This window comes from Podarcis vaucheri (assembly GCF_965113315.1).
Source record: "Podarcis vaucheri genome assembly, chromosome: 5".
NCBI lineage: Eukaryota > Metazoa > Chordata > Lepidosauria > Squamata > Lacertidae > Podarcis > Podarcis vaucheri.
In genome coordinates, this window is record NC_138763.1 from 19335384 (window position 1) to 19355335 (window position 19952).

Consider the following 19952-nt stretch of genomic DNA (forward strand, 5'->3'; position numbering starts at 1 on the left):
TGCTTTTGCCAGCTCAGCTGCCAAACATGCACAGAGTCTCCAACCAGGGCACTCTGAGGAGGAAGGTGGTGTTGAGGTGATGCCCTGGGATTGGCTAAATCCCAAGCCACTCTTTAAGCTGGTGCTGCCTGACACCGGTCCAATTTGGACCCAGTCACTGTGCTGGTGTACTCCCAGAGAAAGGCAACATTTTCTATAAAAATAATACCAAAGGGAAATTATTATGATTGTTATTATTATTATTTCTATATACCTGCCATGTGGATGTTACAGCCACTACTAATCGTGAGTCCCTCACAATTTCTGCTGCCAGTGGTTAATCTAGAGAGGCACATGACTCTGGTAGTAATACACAAGAAATCTAGCATCAACAGAAGTTTACATCAGTCCCAGGCGCTTAGAATGCACCGTGAGCCCCGACAGAACCTTGGGTGTGTGTGTACTTGAGCTGTATGAATGTTAGAGAGCACTACAGCTCAATCTTAGTATACATTGCGCACACAGATGTATCCCCACACTTTATCCCCTCTCCCCTGGCCCCTACAAATTAAACATTTTAAGAAACTTTCATTTTATATGTATTTTTATGATAGTTTTCTGCTTGAATGGTCTCAGCTCATGGCAAACTGAAGGCAGAATATGAGAAAAAATTGGGAAATTAATATTTACCTTGTTGTGATCTTGAAATGTGTAACCCTTGCTGACATGTGTAGAAGCATGCTGGGGAGAAAATCAATTGGCCAAGGTGTTTGCTCACAGCATGTTATTTTCCCTCCACGATTACAGTACAAGCTTAATACTTATGGAGTTCACCCCTTTTACATGGGCCTAGAAAATGATGGAAATGCTCACGGAGTTCTCTTGCTGAACAGCAATGGAATGGGTAAGTCGCCCTTCATTTTTCTGAAAACGTTGCATTTCTGAATCATAGTTTGTCTCAGGTTGACAGGTGTATGGCCTGTGAGCCATGCCAGTCCCCAACCTGACTTTTACAGTCCCTTTCCCCCATGCTGGAATGAGATCTTGAGTTGGTGCCTCTTATTTGGCAAGCGCCCTGTCTGTTTACATATTGGCAGCAGGGGTGGTGGAGACAGTGGCAGAGCCAATCTGGAACACCTTCCACTGTGCCCGTGCTGCACTGAACTCCTTGATATTGGTTATAGAGAGCTCAACCTTTCAGTTTCAGAAAGCAAGGGCACCAACAGTGCAAAGGTTGGTGCGACATCCATATTTCAAGTTAAGTCAGTCTCCTGTGACTTGGTCAAGAAACAGTATTAGCGAACACAAAGGTTATTTGTGGAAGTCACAGACTAATTCTTAACTGCAGGTGCCCCTACCTTAAGAAATGAGAGATTGGCTCATTCCCTGAGAATTCTAGGGAGTTCTCATTTATCGATGGGAATGCCCTTGGGGCCCAAGTTATTTTTAGCCAGCCTGCTGGAGCAGGTGGGGAAGAGGGTTATTTTGGCAATTACTGGTCATTTTGATAGTTTCATTTCCTGTTTATGAATTTCCAGAGGTAAAGCTCCAACCAACTCCTGCTTTGACTTACCGTACTATTGGAGGGATCTTGGACTTCTATGTAGTTTTGGGACCAACTCCAGAACAAGTGGTTCAGGAATACACTGCAGTAAGTGATTCAGTAATATATCTGAAACTATCTTACAAAGCCTATACTAAAGATACTATCATTTTGCTTCTTCTTCTTTTTTGCCAGAGTAAGGTAACGCAAATATCATGTATTTAATTTTCTTATTTCTAGCTCATTGGACGTCCGGTCATGCCACCATACTGGAGTCTGGGATTCCAATTGTGTCGCTATGGATATGGAAATGACACAGAAATCTCCGATCTTTATGATGCAATGAGAGCAGCTAAGATACCCTATGTAAGTTGTGTGTAGACATGACCATTCATTCATTCTGTTTTAATCCTGCCCTTTTGCTCAGGGCAGTAGGTTCCTTCCCCTACCTGTTGTCACCTCAGCAACCATATGAATTAGGTTAAGCTGAGAGATAATGGCTAGGTTAAAGTTATCCAGCAAACAGCATGATAAGCAGGCATGTAAATTGGGACTCATAGTGATAATATTCTCTTCATGGTGAGTGTCAGTGGTGATAGTTCATAGAATATTTATTTGAACAATCATAGGAATTGGGAAAATGTACATTTAGGTTGTGACTCTTAAGAAAGAGTCAGCATTTCTATATATGAAAAAATTAAGGTGCCTTGGAATAGTTAGCAATGAAGCTGACAAAATGGAGAACTACCCTGGATTCACTCCTGAGTCAAGGCAAGACCTGGTGTGAGATTAAGTGTCAAAGAACTACTTGAGAACAATGGCCACAATGCTATCCAATTCTACAAGGTGTGACCGGAAAGTTCAGTGAATGGTCACAGAAATCTGACAGTGAGAAATATTCGAACATACAGGCCTTCAAAGCAGGCCCCCCTCTGATACAATGCACCATTGACAACGTTTGTAGATCTGTTGGAAACTTCTGGAGAAGTCCTCTTTTCATACTGCTTTCAGTTCCCTTGTCACAGCAGCTTGGACATGTGAAATTTTGGAAAATCTGTGCCCTTTCAGTGTAGATTTCAGTTTTAGAAAAAGAAAAAAATCTGGTGGACCCAGATCAAGAGAAAACAGAGGGTGGGACAGTTCAGTAACCTCAGTAATGATTTCACACGGAATATGCAATTCTTCCACCATCATTTGGACGGACAAACGCAGATCCGACATGAACAACTCACGAACTCTGTCAACATTTGCTACCATTCTGCTCATCGACAGTCTGCCAGACCGAAGGTCATCTTCGATGGTTTGCTGCCCTTCACGGAAACGCTTAAACCTCTCATATCCTGTTTTTTGAGTTAGGGCTTCATCTCTGTAAACAACTGTGAGCATTTCATGGGTTTCTAATGCCGATTGTATGTTTGAATATTTCTCACTGTACGATTTCTGTGACCATTCACCAAACTTTCCGGTCACACCTTGTATATATTTAAGTGAAAAGTTTCCCAGAGGGAACAAGATGGTCACGACTGATTTCAAAACAGGAAAGATCTCAAAAATGAGCAGAGTAGTTAAAAGGGAATTGAAAAAGAGATAAAAATACACTTTCAAAGTGTTGGTGAACATGTCACCTAGCAAACTGTATTAAAACTGAAGAGAGTTTGTAGTATTGGTGTAGTATTGGAGCTGCTGTTTAAACAACAAAAAGGAAGAAAGAGAGGTGAAAATTTCACTGGATGTTGCAGAGCTACCTTGCTTTGGCCTATGTGACACTTTGGCTCCTCACCTTTGTCTGTAAATTAGTCATTTAAAACTGTAGATTAAGATCGTTTGATCCTATTCTCCATAGGATGTTCAATATGCAGATATTGATTACATGGAACGGCAGCTGGACTTCACTATCGGTCCAGAATTTTCAAAGCTTCCGGCTCTGGTTGACAAAATGAAACTGGATGGAATGCGATTTATCATCATTTTGGTCAGTACATATATTCTGCTCCTGTTTGATCTAATGACTTTAATGTTGGGCTAAGTGGGCTCCTCCACTGTGCCACCCTGAACTCTGACCTGTTTTTTGCTGCGCCTGTTTTGCATTTCCCCTAGTGGAATGGCTGCACTGGTAGAGCCTTCCGTTCGAGCCGCTCTTGCGCACCAAGATATCCTAAAAGCTGGCATATTAGGAGAACAGGATTGCTCCTTTAATAACTATTATGCCTTTAGTTCTTAAGCCAAAGTTCTTCATTTCAGGATCCAGCCATTTCTGGGAACGAAACCAAGCCTTATCCGCCATTCACAAGAGGAGTTGAGGATGATGTCTTCATTAAATGGCCCAATAGCAGTGATATTGTGTGGGGGAAGGTAATATTTTTTTGCATACTATCATTAGCATTAATCCCATGTACAAGTGCCTTAAAATGCCTTAAATGTTCTTTTTTTGGGTTAAATTGGGCCTCTGGTCATCTTAGTAAAGGTGGTTTGTCTTCCCTATGGTTGCCAGGTTGTGGCAACCATAGTCTACCAGCTGAGAAACTCCTTAGTTTATGTAAAAATAAATAAATTAGAATTTCTTCTTGAAAAGACTATTAGAAGTTATCTGATTTCAGATAATAATTGCTGCTAGCAGTATAATTATGGTCTGGTATTAGCAAATTCCAATGAAGAAGGGTGCATGCTCAAAACAGCCATATGTTGGCATTTTAAGAAAGGAGTAATGAAAGTGAGAAGTGTTGCATCCTTTTATTTATCTCTCCACCATCTCAGTTTTGGAGCAGGATCCCGTAACCCTTGATTTTGTTTTAAAAAGAAGGTTACTCGATTGTTATCACTTGATGGATTTCCACTCCACCTTTCTGAGTGAATTGCAGTGGTTCATTTGTAAAGAAAAGTTCCCCAAACCCTGTCATTTCATTATTTCATTATGCTAACCATTTTCAAATAACTTTGCCGTCATAGGTATGGCCTGATTACCCTGGTGTAGTTGTGAATACATCAATATCCTGGGATGAGCAAACAGAGGTAAGTTTGCACTTGTGTCTCTCCTTTAAAAATCCCCAGTAATTGTGAAAACAATGCAGTAGTGCTAATAATAATATAATATAATAAATTTGTATATCGCCCTTCAGCCATGGATCTCAGGTCCGTTCACAACATAAAAATACAATGTAAAAATACAAAAAACCCACAAACCAATAACCCTCCTCCCCACATAATAATGAACTAATGACAGCAAGGCTAGAGGGGGAAGAATTTGGTAAGCCCAAGGTAGTTTTGATCCCCCTTCCCCTAAAAAAGCAGTCCATTTGTGCCATAATGCAAAGTGTATTTGGCACCATGGAGAGTGATGCAAGCAATTGTTAGTCATGTTTGAGAAATGAATTCATAAATTATTTTGGGCAAGCAGAATTCCTATGCAAAAGTCCCAACAATGCAATCCTGTACTTGTCTACTCAGAAGTAAATCCCACTGAGTTTAATAGGAATTGCTCCCAGTTAAGTGTGTATAGCAGACATGTCCAGCCGGTCATCCGTGTTCTACAGGTAGATACTGGGAGTGCTTCAGGTTGATCGCTGGCTTAAGAAAATTGTTCGCCTGTGTGCTCCTGATTGATTGATCGATCTGCGTCTCGCCCCTGGTGCTGTGTCTCATAAACGTTGCCGTCGTTGCTGTGAAACCTTATATTCCCTGTGTTGTACTCCTTGAAAGCTCAAAGCTCAACAACTCTGGAAAATGCTCCCCCCCAAAAAATCTTGAAAACTTTTGGCAATGACAATGGGTACATCACTGCCAGTTTTATTATTCTGGGAGTAGACTGTAGTCTCCTCAGAGCTGGACGCGCCTGGTGGATAGGATTTCACCTGAATGGCTCTTTAGACTTTGTCCATAATGACCATGGAGATGTGTGTGGGCATATTATGTAAAGCAGGGATAGGCAGAAGATAGAGCTCAGATGTTGAACCACCTTCTGCCTGCTACCCACTTGCTAGTTTTGAAAAGATCTTCTGTTCTTAAGGAAGTATGCAGACCCATGATATAATAATAATAATAATAATAATAATAATAATAATAATAATAATAATAATAATAATAATTTATTTATACCCCACCCATCTAGCTGGGTTTTCCCAGCCACTCTGGGTGGCTTCCAACAAAGATTAAAAATTTATTAAAACATCAGTCATTAAAAACTAATGCGGACTAGTTCTGCCTAAACTGTTAAGAGAATCTGAAAATGCATTCATAGACCATGAGGAGTCAGATCTCTCAAGACTTGGCAGCCCATCTCTGCTTTTGAAAGTTCTGTGATTCACATGGTGTCAGTCTTTTCCAGCGATGGATCATGCACACTTCTTGCCTATTAGTTACAAATAAGCAATTGTATCTAAGTAATATGTTCTTTTCTTCACATTCTCTATTATTCCAGTTATACAGAGCTTACGTTGCATTCCCAGACTTCTTCCGCAACTCTACAGTGCAGTGGTGGAAAAGAGAAATTCAGGAGTTCCACACCAACCCTACCAATCCAGCAAATAGCATTAAATTTGATGGCATATGGATTGTAAGTCCTGCACCTATTTTAGCATTGTCTATGTTGTTTTCTACAGCTATGGATGTGGAAAACAGATACTGGAAAAAGCAACTCATATTTTCAGTGGATTAATGTCATTTTAGTTTTTTTTTTACACTAACAGTTATGTTTTTATGCAGAGAAAACTATCCAAATTATCTTGAAATGCGCTAGTAATAGGATACGTCTACATTAATGGGTAGATTATGATTATGAAGATTTAATTTATTAACCACCCTTCACCCTAAGGTTCCAGGGTGGGTTGCAAACCTTTAAACACAACATTACAATGCAATATTTAAAGCAATTTACAATTATAGAAATAAGTTGGATCCTAAAAATATACACTTCAAGTGTCAAAGAGGTTATGGCAAAGAGGTGAGTCCTTGTTACTAAAGGGTTGTCTGGACCATATCAAATATGTGTGTCTACCCATAAATCATTGCTATCCTATTTCTGCATTCATCTGCTTTCATCTGCTTTGTTGTCTTGACCCTGTGAATGTTGTCCATCATTTCAGTGCAAGATGCAAATAAATGTATATTAGCATTTACCAGAGCACAGACACCCAAGGTTTTTGTTATGGGGAAATATATTGACACTGAATTTGCTCCTCAACACAGTACAAGAAATGTTTGGGAGGTGGATGAAGGAAGTCTGTATTTATTTGGATGAAGGATGGGATACAATCCACCCCCCCAAATACTATTTTTTCTGGAGTTCTAACAACAACAGTCAGGTACAGAAGAAAACGAAAGAATAAATAGATTTAAAAGAGAAAAGAATAGTCACAATTGTTGATAAAGGAATATAGGATGCAGCTATGAAATTTACTGAGTCAATAATAAAACATTCCAAGAGGAAAAGGATGTGTGATCTATAATTATAGAGGGTCCCATTTTCTAAATCAAAACAATAGCATTTTAAACAACAACAACAACAACAACAACAACAACAACAACAACAACAGAAAACGTAACCTTGAACTGTCCTAAATCCAGACACTCACATAGACCTGTGATACCTGATGCTCCCAAGCAATGTACAGTAGAAATATCTTTTTAATAAATCATTTTATAGCTTCCACATATACGTCCCCTACACATACACAGCATATTCTTGGGCTCATTTCTTCATTTCATCTTGGCATGCCTTCAGTATTCTTGGACACCTTGAATGGAGAGACATGATGCCTCCTCATATATTTTCATAGTATAATCAAAGGCTATCAGAAACACAAAGGATGGTCCATATTGCTTATATGTTTTGTTTTGTTTTCAATGTAAGGATATGAATGAACCAGCAAATTTTGTCAATGGTGCAGTTGGTGGCTGTGGGAACTCCGAACTAAATTTTCCTGTATATATACCAAGTAAGTGTAATTACTATGCCTACTTTTAGATCACTTGTAATGTTGTTGTATACCAGGTGTGTGCTGAGTTTGGGACAAATCATCATCATCATCATTTTTAATTTGTATACCATCTTTCTATCTTAAAATACTCAAGGTGGTTTACAAGCTGAAGAAACAAAAAATGTACATCCTATAACAATCTAATGCACTACAAAAATGTAATAATAAAACAAAACTTTAAAATAAGCATCCTATATAAAAAAGTAACATTCAATTATTAGAATAGTATAAAATAATAATATCAACAAAAAGAAGTTAAACAGAAATCCACTCAACAGTTACAATAAATAATTTCTAAACTATAATCAATAAAATGGCAAGCCACAGTACATAAAATAATACAATACAAACTGAGAAGTCGAGACTGGAGGGTGGAGGAAGGCAGGTGGACGAAGGCCTTGCCTGATGAAGTCTGTCCCCTCAAAGTTCTTCCTCCAGGCGCAGCTTCCTTAAGAAGAGTAATCATGTAATCATGAAGGGGCCACGGTCATACCTTTACCACCCCCACATACATACATACATACATAGACATATACACACCACACAAATTCAGAAGAATCAAATTAATATTTTGTCTATGCCATTCAAATATCATACCTCTGGGTCTATTCCAAACCAGAAATTTTAATTTTGATACTCCAACATGACTTTATAAATTGATTTTTAAATATGAAAGCAAAAGATGGGTAAGATTTTGTTTAACCTCTTTTAATGTTTTGTTCTTCATTAGACTTATTAGGAAGAGATGTTGGGCTGAGTAGTAAAACCTTGTGCATGCAGAGTCAACAATTTCTGGCGGATGGAACCCCAGTTCGACACTATGATGTCCACAATCTATATGGCTGGTCACAAACGAAGCCTACATATGAGTAAGTTACATGTTGCTGTTTTTCCTTTTTGGGTACATTGTTTCCCTGGGGCTTGTCTTACCTTTTAAACAATTCAGTTCTCCATTTACTAGAAACAATTTGTACAAATACAGTTGTACCTTGGATCCCAAACGCCCTGGAACTTGGACGTTTTGGCTCCCGAACGCCGCAAACCTGAAAGTGATTGTTCTGGTTTGTGAATGTTGTTTTGGAACCCAAACGTCCGATGGGGCTTCTGTGGCTTCTGATTGGCTGCAGGAATTTCCTGTAGTCAATCAAGAAGCTGCGATTTGGTCTTCAACCGTTTTGGAAGCTGAACGAACTTCCGGAACAGATTCTGTTTGGCTTCCAAGGTACTACTCTCCCTCACAACTAGCAAGTAAGTGCTTATGGCAGTGTTTCCCAAATTTGGGTCTCCAATTATTTTGGGATTACAGTTCTCATTATCCTTGACCATTGGTCCTGCTAGCTAGGGATGATGGGAGTTGTAGTCCTAAAACAGCTGGAGACCCAAGTTTGGGAAACACAGGCTTATGGTTTACCGCTAGAACACTAAGTAAGTCCCACTGAGCTGAATGAGAGTTACTTCTGAGTAGACATGCATTGGATTACACGATTAGCATTCCTTCAGTGGCCAGAGAACTCTGCAATATCAATAATCTCTTCATGGAACATTGGAAGCTGCCTTATACTGAGTCAGAGCAATGGTCTACCTGGCCCAATTCATCTCAACTGACAGGCAGCCATTTCCCAAAGTTTCAGGCAGGGTGTAGTTAACCAATCTAGGGAACACTATGCCATTCATTGGTATTATGCTGCATAGTATTCTGTGGTAGATTCTGAAGGCTGGTAGCCTTGAAAGTTTCTGTTAAAAAGGTTACAATAAGTTTATGAAGAAGGGTCTGATATTGGCCATATTGGTATGCTGTGTACTTCAACTGACATGTTGAAAATCCAGGGAAGTGGCAGTGGGGTTGAGGTGGGAAAAACATTTTTACATGCTAGGGCTGTAATTTGTCACTCCCTTCCCACTTTCCATCACCAGTGATGTGGATGACGTCCAAGATCTTCAATTCATGTTAGCAAACACCATGGCAGTGCATGCGCAATGTATCTGTAGATGCTGAGTGCCATGGGAACAGCCTGCATAGCCTTTTAAGCATCAAGTTTCATTGTCTTGTTTCTAAGACTGCAAGTACATTGGGGCACGATATTAAGAGACCTGATTCCTCACTTAGCTGGGAGCAAATTATTTGTACACATATTCTAATAACCAGATTATGTTGTGCAAACTTAATTGTTGACCTGGTTTGTGAAACCAAATGGCCAGCTTAGTGGTTTTAATATGGATGTTTAATTACATCCTGCCAAACACTCTTGTTTCCGTGCATTCAGATGCAACACAGGGAACATATAAATGGGATTCCTCTTATGAGAGGTATTCAAAGGCCATCTTGAGACAGTCCTATGTGATGCAGAAAGTTCCGGCAACTGTAATAAAGACTGCTCTGCCATTCACTGATGTCACAAAGCAGTTTTCAGCATTTTTGATAGGCCATTAAGACTAGCATAAGAAATTAAAGTTGAAAATAACCCCTTGCTCCAAGCCTCATATGTGATGGACTACTTTAATTAAAAAGCTTGTATTTGTTTGGCTAGGATTCCACGTAGGCTACACTGAATGATGATTTTAAATTAAGTGTTCTGTATACCCATTCTTAAATTAATAACCTTAACAATTCACTTTTTAAAAAGTAAATGTTAAAGAGGGGCAAGAGGGTGCATATCATGTAAAGAAAATGGGCAAGACTTGCTCTTCAACAATTTATTTCTTCAGCTCCGAGGCAACTTTATTACATGCTAATTCCTTATTGAGTTATATTCTCTTTTAGATAATCTCCAATCTAATGGTAATATTTCTAGGTTGTTTCCTTTCCAATTCAATGAGCAAGCAAAGAACAACATCCCCTCCCCTTAAACACTCCATGGACCTTAATGACCTTGAAGCCCTTGATACGTTTGATATTACTATGGAGAAAGTGGGGTGGGGGAAGTAGAGGCCAGGAGGCCACCTTTAAAAAAAACACACCAAAACCCTGAGTACACATTATACGTGGCAGGCTCTTGGCATTTTGCTGTCACTCATGACACTTGCAAAACTGCTGAATGGACATGGGTGAGTGGATTCACATTCTCTAGTATCAGGTAGACTAAAGTATGATTTGAACATTATCAGCAGGCAATAACTCAGCACTCTGGATTATGGTATCTTTAAAACTGTAAATAATGCATTAAAAATTGCTTTCTTCTGTAGAGAAGACACTGCTAAGCCAAGTATTGCTTTGAAACTATTTACCGGTTTCATTCATTACAAACTTATGAAGGGATAGCTATCCACTAAATGAGGGACGTGGGTGGCGCTGTGAGTTAAACCACAGAGCCTAGGGCTTGCCGATCAGAAGGTTGGCGATTCAAATCCCCGCGACGGGGTGAGCTCCCATTGTTCGGTCCCTGCTCCTGCCAACCTAACAGTTTGAAAGCACGTCAAAGTGCAAGTAGATAAATAGGTACCGCGCTGGGGGGAAGGTAAACAGCGTTTCCATGCGCTGCTCTGGTTCGCCAGAAGCGGCTTAGTCATGCTGGCCACATGACCTGGAAGCTGCACGCCGGCTCCCTCGGCCAATAAAGCGAGATGAGCGCGCAACACCAGAGTCGGGCATGACTGGACCTGATGGTCAGGGGTCCCTTTACCTATCCACTAAATGTGGCTGAGCCAAGGCAGCCTGGTTTATTATTGGTTTCACTTTTGTTATTATCAAATTGCCGCTCCCTTTTTCAGTGTGAACAGACAAACATCCATCTCTTTTTCCTCCAGCTGCTCCACACTATTAGCAAATCAAGGGCGGTGTACAAAGACTTTCAAAACTGATAACTGAGGGTCCTGGGAACTGTGCCATCCTCTGAGTTAGCCCTCAGAATACAGCCAGTGGAAGGCAAGAAGCTTTCTAATTCCTAAGCCTCTCAGACTAAGATCTTGAAAGCTCCCCTCCCCGCAACTGACCAAATATCTTTGGAAACCATCCTTGCCAGTCCATGCAGCAGAAGGTCAGACGAAGATTGTGGAAACAGATGCCCACTCAGCCACAAAACTCACTGGAGGACATTAGGCCTGCCTGTCACACTCTGAACACCAGTTGCTGGGGGATACAATTGGGCAGAGTGCTGCAGTTGCACTCGTGTTCTGATTGCAAGCTTCCATAGGCAACTGGTTGGTCACTGTGAGAACATAATACTAGCCTAAATGGTCCTTTGGTGTGATCCAATATGGTTGTTCTTATGCTCACACTTCTCCGAATGTGACTGCACTTTGTTTGCAACTTCAACGTATCACAATACATATTATGATTGAAAATTCACAGTTCAGGGTTATTTTGACAGAACATATGGATCGGAATATGTATTTTTTAAGAGAGAAAAACATATCCAACTAGAAATAAGATATTAAATAAAGAATTAAAAGTCCATATTTTGCGTAGGGATGTGTGACTTTGTCTATATCCAGTCCTTGTCGCTTTTGCATGTGAGAACTCATAAGTTTACTCTGCCCCATCTCCACAATCAACAGTGCTTTTTAAACAAACAAACAAAGCTGAAAAAGAATCCAGATTTAAATATAGCTTTAAGAAATCTATCACAGCACATTTTCTCTCAAAATAATATATTCTAAATATGCTTGCATTTCATATTAAATTTGGTCATGTCTTTTGAACCAAGAACTGCATTGAAACATTTGGTAAGTGCAAAGACCAGTGGAAAATATTAACTTTAAATGTGAAGATTTAAGCCTGGCAGAGGCAGAACAAGTATTTTAAATAGTGTTTTGGTTATACCACCCTTTTTTTGCTGGTTTAATTTATGCTGAGTTGCCAGGTCATCGAGCTGAGTGGGCTTAAGATACAGCCTAAGTACCACCCCCTCTGTTCTTGCCACACCATGCTTCCGCTATGCCCCCTTTTCACATTTTACGGCAATTTAAGATCAACTTGGCTTGAGTCAACTGCGTAGATCCTGGCTGAGCCGGAATATGCTGGTATATCTCTGGATGAATCAAGGATGTAGGAGCTAAGCTGTCACATCCTGACACAGCTGGCAATCTGCTTATCCTTGCAGATTTTCCTATAGGATTGCTTCCTTACAATTGCACTGCTTTGGAGTAAATGTTCTACCCTAGCCTCCATGTAGTAGAATCTGAATAGATGCTTCTAAAAAATTATTTACATACCTGTTAATTCTATATATTGGTTTTAAATATTGACTGGATTTTATTTCTTTTTTATTTTTTCAAATATTTTATTATTAAAATAATTCAACATTAATACATACATATTACTAATATACAAACAGACATTTCATACAATCCTTAAAAATATTCATACATACCCACACTCAGTCCCACAGATACTTCCTTTTCCCACCACCATCCCTCACCCCACCCTTGTGTTAGACTTCCAATCTACTCAATTGCAATTTCTTTCCACTTCTTTTACTTTCTTTCACACACTTTTAAACCAATTTTCTACTTCTTTTTCTGTCACACATTGTTATCCATCTTATTTAGCATTTCAGTATTTATAACAGAACTTGTTTATTCTAATAGGAGTTCTGATTTTTCAGTATGATATTGCAAGTATCCTTTAAACACCTTCCAGCCCTAAATATTCACTGGATTTTATTTCTGACTCATTTGGTTTCTGTTTTAATTTCCAACCCTAGTGCTTTACAAAGTGCCACCGGAGAACGTGGCATTATCATTCCTCGTTCAACATATCCGTCGAGTGGCAAATGGGCAGGCCATTGGCTTGGTGATAACTTCTCGCGGTGGGATCAGCTTTTGAAATCTATAATTGGTGAGTCAAATTATACATTGTTGATACGTTTTATGATGGGTAGTATGCTTTCTGGAAGTTTTACTTGTTTTTAATGAGCAAGATTTTCTTAATAGTGATATTACAAAGTTGTTGCCTGATGAGAATTGGTATCCCATTTTGCAACAAGAGTGCATAAATAAAAACTAATGGCCATAGAAACTAATGGCCAACAATGGAAGATTTATGTTGCACTCCTAATATGGTGATGACTGTATTCAGCAGTATTTACAAAGTATGTACAAATCCTAAGTGGGTTCTCAAGGCTTTTATTGAGAAGCTGGTATGGCAACGGAGAGGCCAAAGTTGCCATGAGTGCCAAGAAAAACAAACATGGAGCCTGGCACGTTTCCCTGCAGAGCTCTGCTGCCTGTCCGTGCTGATGCAAAAGTCCTTCCGGCCTCTGCCTCTCTTGTTCCGATGCAGCCATCTCCCAGCCCTTGCTTCCGCCCCCAGCTTTACACACTTCCTGTAGAGCTTCTAACCACGCCTCAGGGAAGAGACGTCACCAGAACTCCTTAACCCTGTGAGTTCTGAATAACAGCTGGTACTAATGTGACCGATTTCATGTCCTTGGGTGAGAGTTCCAAAGGCTAGTGGTCACCACTGAAAAAGCCTTGTCTACTGACAGAATCATCTGAAAATCTTGATGCAAAACTTACCTCCACTGATTTGTGTCTAACTTGCATCTCACTTATTATTCTCACTGACACGCAAGCTCCCCCCCCCCTTCTGCTAAAAATGCAAAGAAGTTTTGTACATGATATGCACACACACATTCCAGGCTTCCAGCACATAAAAAATTGTACATAACTGTATCAAAATGCACATGCAGCAATATCAGGGATACAATTATGTGGGAGAAATGTAATGCAGCATGGAGGTCCAATGCATGCCAAGCTTGTTTGGGTTAGTACTGCCAAATTCCATGTATAAATGCAACTGGATTATATCTTCATCCCTAGCCCTGTGTTTTGTGCCTGTCACTTTAAGTGATCTCAGTTACAGGCAAACGAGAAGGATTCCTAGAGTCAAATTAAAGCCCTTTTGACACATGCTCTGTCCTATGCTTCCATTTTGGCCTGCCAGTTAACTAGCATTCAGCTTAATGGCTTGTATGTATGTGACTGAATAAGACCCAAACAAAATGTTAGATAAGTGACTTTTACAGTGAAGGGAGATGCATTTGATAAACTTAGACTATTGCTCTTACAGGTATGATGGAGTTCAGCCTTTTCGGAATATCCTACGTAAGTCTGAGTCATAACCCCACAATTTAACCTATCATCCTATATTTGAAATAATATGTGGCATTAATACTTAGTTATTTTAATATGTTCAGACTGGAGCAGATATCTGTGGTTTCAATGAACATACAAACTACCAAATGTGTGCCCGTTGGATGCAGCTGGGAGCCTTTTATCCATTTGCCAGGAATCACAACGGCATAGGCTATATGGTAAGCTTTGCTATGCATTTTTAAATTACTTGTTTTAGTTACATTGTGAAAATCTGCTACTTTTCCATTGTGCCCTCATCTAAAACCGCTATGGTCAAATCCTTACCTCATTGCTGCAGTCTCCTCCTCCTGAGCATTCCCTTGCCGCATCATCTTCAATTATTATTATTTTTATTATATTTAAATTAATATACTGCTTAATGCCAAGATGGCCTCTAAGCAGTTTGCAAAACACCAATTAGACAACATTTTTAAAACACAGATAATTAATAATAGAATGTGCAATAATTAAAATGTACACTAAAACAACCCTACTAATATATTAAAATATAATCTACCGTGATTTAAAACAAAACAATCTAATTGAAACATGACAGCAGTGAAAATGGGAGTCTCCAGTTCAGAGAAGAAGGGAATGCCATTGTAAAGAGGTGTGCCTTAAAAAGCCCGCAGAATATCAATATAGATGGGGCATCTCATATGTCAATAAGGAGTGCATTCCACAATACCTGGTCACCACCTCTGAGCAGATCTTTGCTGCCAAAGCATTCCCTGTCCAGTCCACATGATGTCTCTTCTCAGACACTAGATTGCTATGCCCACTAGATCAGAATGGTTATTGAAACTGGTAGAATATGCTGAGCTAGATAATCTCTCGGAACAGATTAAAGATAAATCTAAGCAGGAGCATTTCAAATTGGGAATTTCTTAAGAGATATTTAAAGAATAATCGGTTGCAGCCTTTGAGTGATCTCTGTAAATAATCCATGTTAAAAGAAAAAAAGAGTATTAATTCTTTATTATTAAATATGTTAATAAGTTTATGCAATAGGTTTATTAAAATAAAAAGAATATGGAAAGGATGGAAAGTCAAAGTTTATGTTGAAAAAATTATTGCTAGAAGATTTGTATTCTTTTGTTTGTTTGTTTTTAATGAATTTGGTTTAGAGATAACAGTGAAGATACAGTTCTGTTGTACAGATGTAATTATGGACAATAAAGCATGGAAAATGTTAAAAAACAAAGAAATATTGCTATCCCCTTTTGCATACCACACAGGCTGCCCATCCTGTTTCTCCGCCTGAGGCGAAATGGGAATCACCACATCCTGGCCCACCTTAGGGCACCCCATGTCTCCTGCCACACCCAACTTCTGCTGCTGCTGTGCCCAATTTCTCACTGAACATGGCAGGAGCTGGAGCGCTGCTCAAAGAGTGTTGCTGCTTGCTCAACTTCTCTGCTCAGGGGCAGGGAAGGTGAGTGGCAATGCTGCAGAATGTAATGCCTCCCTCTCAGCAGTGGTGGGGCAGGTGGAGCACTGCCTCAAGCACTTCCGCCACCTGGGGCACACCACATAAAGCTTACTGTGCTTTGGCATCTTAGGAACCACCTTGTTAAACAGTTAAGTCACCCCTGACAGTTAAGTCCAGTCACAAACGACTCTGGGATTGCGGCGCTCATCTCGCTTTACTGGTTGAGGGAGCCGGCAGTTGTCCGCAGACAGTTTTTTCGGGTCATGTGGCCTGCATGACTAAGCAGCCTCTGGCGAAACCAGCGCAGTGCACAGAAATGCCATTTACCTTCCCGCCGGAGCGGTACCTATTTATCTACTTGCACTTTGAGGTGCTTTCGAACTGCCAGGTTGGCAGGAGCAGGGACCGAGCAATGGGAGCGCACCTCGTCGGAGGGATTCAAACTGCCGACCTTCCAATTGGAAAGCCCTAGGCTCAGTGGTTTAACCCACAGCGCCACCCGCGTCCCTTCTTTTAAAGGAAGCACGGTACCTGAAAGCACAGAAAAACAGATCACGCTTAGAAAATGGGTATTGTAGAAAATGGGTTAAAAAGTGGGGATAAGTTAAATAGAAAAAAAAAAACCAGGACTATTCTGGAGTAGCAAGATCTATTTTTATTGCACATTTCTAAAGAATTGCCACTTCCTTTTTTAAAAAAGGCAGTGCTTTATCTTGCAGCAGCACACCTTTCAATAGGTCTTTTAAAAAGCCTTTAAAAATGTAGATTCAGGGTTATCATGTTGCCTCCAGTCTAACCCAATTTGCCAAGGTATTGTTCCTTTCCTTTAATAAAGATTGAAAGGGCCGCTTGACATCACTCATTAGCACTCCTTTCCCCCCTTTAAAAGTCCTGAGTGGTGCCCTGCAGGAAAGAAGGCGAATTTAGCAGAATGTATCACATGTTCTGTAGACCGGACTGGGAATTTTTCTTCCCTTCTGTCTCACACACTTGAAATTTGTGAAATGTTTTCAAAGGTGAGTGGTGCTACTGTGAATCAGGGGCACAACTCATTCCTCCTTATCTCCTTTTCCATTCTGCAGAATATCACTTTGGACCAAGTTCCATCATTTGTTGCTTAAAATAATGTTGGCCCCAAGAATTCTGCCCAGATATTTTTATCTCTTTGGGATGGGGGACAAAATTGGTGAATAGTAGGAATTTGGGAGGGGAAATTCAAGATGAAGTGGCAGAGAGATTCCCCACCCCACCCCAGAAATCTTTGTTGCTGCCTCAGTCTATGGCAGAGGGACTCTCAGCAGTGTAGCTGCTACATTTTCTAATTTGGGACAGAAATTCCCAAGACATTTAAGAGGGGTGTTTGGGTTCTCTCCCATCCACAACTGTGTTGTAGGGAATGAACCACTCTGTGAATTAGTGTGCAGAGTATCTGGCCCAGCACTACTTTAAAAAGATTTAACATGGCTGATATAAATGTTGAAGCTGGGGCAGATAAAAAGTAGAACTGGTCCAAAGGAGTAGAGCATGAGGGTTTTGTAAGACAGAGAGCGGGTTTTCCCTGTTGTTTCAGAAGGGTCTGGTTCACATATTTATTAACATATTTAATTCCATTTCTGTATCACCTCCTATCAAAACTCTCAACGTGATTTAACAAGAAAAGCACATTTGCATTCTTGTTCTGATTTTCATATTAATTTATTTTAATGCTATTACGTTTATACCCACCTTTTCCCCACAGAGCTCAAGGTGGAATATTGGGTTCTCCCCGGTGCTATTTCTCTAGAAAAATAGGTACTGGAGCTCACCATGAACTTCTCCATTGTTCTTCCCATTATATCCCTGGTTCTTCCCATTATATCCTGATACCAACCCCGTGAAGTAGTTTAGATTGAGATGTGGTGACTGGCCCAAGGTCACTGAGTGAACTTCATGGCTATGTTGGAATTTGAACCGTTCTCTCTCTTTGTCCAACATGCTAACCACTGTACCACACTGGTTCTCATACATGCTGAAAGCTTTCTCTTCATGACTTGCCTATGCGAATGATCCATCACAGATCTAACACTGTTGAAATAATGCTTACATGAAGTACAGTGTTTTTCAGTGAGGCAAAGCCACTGATTCAGCTACAAATAATCAATTGAAGTATAATCAAATTATAGACATATATTGAGTAAATCAGCCCTCTTGTGGCAATCGTTGGATACCATAGTTGTGGGGGCCAAATAAAGCTGAGAGCATGCCCAGCTTATGTTGACCTAAAATAGAGTTAAAAGAACTCAGATAGCTGAAAGAGAACAGTTATATGACTTAAAATGTCTCCCTAATATACACACAATATATGTGGTTCTAGGTGTGCCATGTATAAATGCTGGAGAGAGCTTCAGTAGGTCTAATGACTAGGCTGCTTTGTGTTTTTAGAGGCAAGATCCTGTATCCTTTGATCGGGCTTTCGAAGACCTATCCAGGAATGTGCTCAATACCAGATACACTTTGCTCCCCTATCTCTACACACTGTTATATGAGGCTCATGATCACGGAAGCACAGTTGTGCGCCCTTTACTCCACGAGTAAGTATTAAATGTTCTACCAAGTTCATTTGAAATGTAAGCTTGTTAGACAAAACAGTCCTGGTCACCAATGCTAAAAGGTTTGCTCTTTTTTAAAAGACTAAAATGTATGTGCAGACTTGTAGCGTGAGTTGTAGCATGGCCTACGACACTGACTGGTATTTCAGTTCTCTGTGTTTATTAAAGACTTAGGGGGATGAGTTCAACATAGTTATGTGGGAATCGCTTGCCTGATAGAATGATCTCTCCTCTCCTCCCACTGTTGTGCACCATTTTAGGGTTCTCCCAACATCCTCAGAGCCAGTTTGTGGGCAGGGATTGTTATGAAGGTAGCGTGTCTGGGGGAAGAGTATCGTAGCTTCCCACAGCTCCTTGGAGAAGACACAGAATAAAAATTGAAATATGTAAATGAAGTCACTAAGGATAGGATCTCATAACTGCTTTTGAAGACTTCCTCACTCATGTAGATAATTCCTTGATGAGGTGCCTGTAAAGTCAAGAACTGAGCAAGCAGCACAAATATGTCCAGGGATCTTGGGGCCAGGACTTATATGTTTTAAATCTTGTATATTTTGGCAAACACCTGAAGATAGCTTAAGTGTGCTCTGTATTTGTGTGAGTACATCAGTTTAGCAGCATGTTTAGGCTAAAAGCAACTGATAAATATAATAAATAAATACATTATATGTGCTCTGAGCCCAATTTATTGCCAGAAATGGAGCATCTATGTCGAGATTTTAGGGGCTTTTTTCTTTTCTTTTTTAAAGATACTGGAAAAACTGTCTCCTTTTTTTGTCACACACCCCCCATCTGCACCCATTATTGATTAGACATATAAATTAAACTGCTTCAATATTCTTCAATATTTTGATCACTCTGCTAAGATATTCCAGATCCAAATCTATATCCCTTTTTAATATATAGTGAGACTGTTTTTCCAGTAGCATTATCACACTTAATAATTTATTGTGTTGCTTTCAGATTTACAGATGATAGAACAACATGGGACATAGACAGACAGTTTCTCTGGGGACCGGCATTGCTCATCAGCCCTGTGCTGGATGAAGTAAGTACATATGTAAAGGCAAAGTTTAAGAATAAGAATAATAAAGATTTTTTTCTACAACATTAATGTACGTATTTAAATTACAGAATCAAACAACAGTGAATGCTTACTTTCCTGATGCCCGCTGGTATGATTATTACACAGTAAGTGAAATTCCTTTGAATCATCTTCCAAATGTGAAAACAGATTAAATTAAGAAAAAAATGTAATATGTTGCATTAAGGGCTTTCCAAAATTCCAGGGAATCACAACTGCTGAGGGTCATGCCTTTAATGCACATGTTACATAGCCAATATTCATGTTTCATGGTAGCCTA

The 19952-nt window shown here is 39.8% G+C and overlaps 1 protein-coding gene across 1 annotated transcript in view; it reads left to right on the plus strand.

Moving 5' to 3' along the window:
- Positions 1-19952, plus strand: part of SI (sucrase-isomaltase) — a 112621-nt gene that overhangs the window by 60883 nt on the left and 31786 nt on the right. Inside the window, exons 29-43 of the mRNA XM_082223813.1 lie at positions 787-883; positions 1518-1630; positions 1763-1888; positions 3366-3494; positions 3764-3874; positions 4469-4531; positions 5937-6071; positions 7368-7452; positions 8225-8363; positions 13137-13270; positions 14504-14538; positions 14631-14747; positions 18422-18570; positions 19552-19636; positions 19723-19779. Of these exons, the coding sequence (XP_082079939.1) occupies positions 787-883; positions 1518-1630; positions 1763-1888; positions 3366-3494; positions 3764-3874; positions 4469-4531; positions 5937-6071; positions 7368-7452; positions 8225-8363; positions 13137-13270; positions 14504-14538; positions 14631-14747; positions 18422-18570; positions 19552-19636; positions 19723-19779 (1575 nt within the window). The remainder of the gene's footprint in view (positions 1-786; positions 884-1517; positions 1631-1762; positions 1889-3365; positions 3495-3763; positions 3875-4468; positions 4532-5936; positions 6072-7367; positions 7453-8224; positions 8364-13136; positions 13271-14503; positions 14539-14630; positions 14748-18421; positions 18571-19551; positions 19637-19722; positions 19780-19952) is intronic.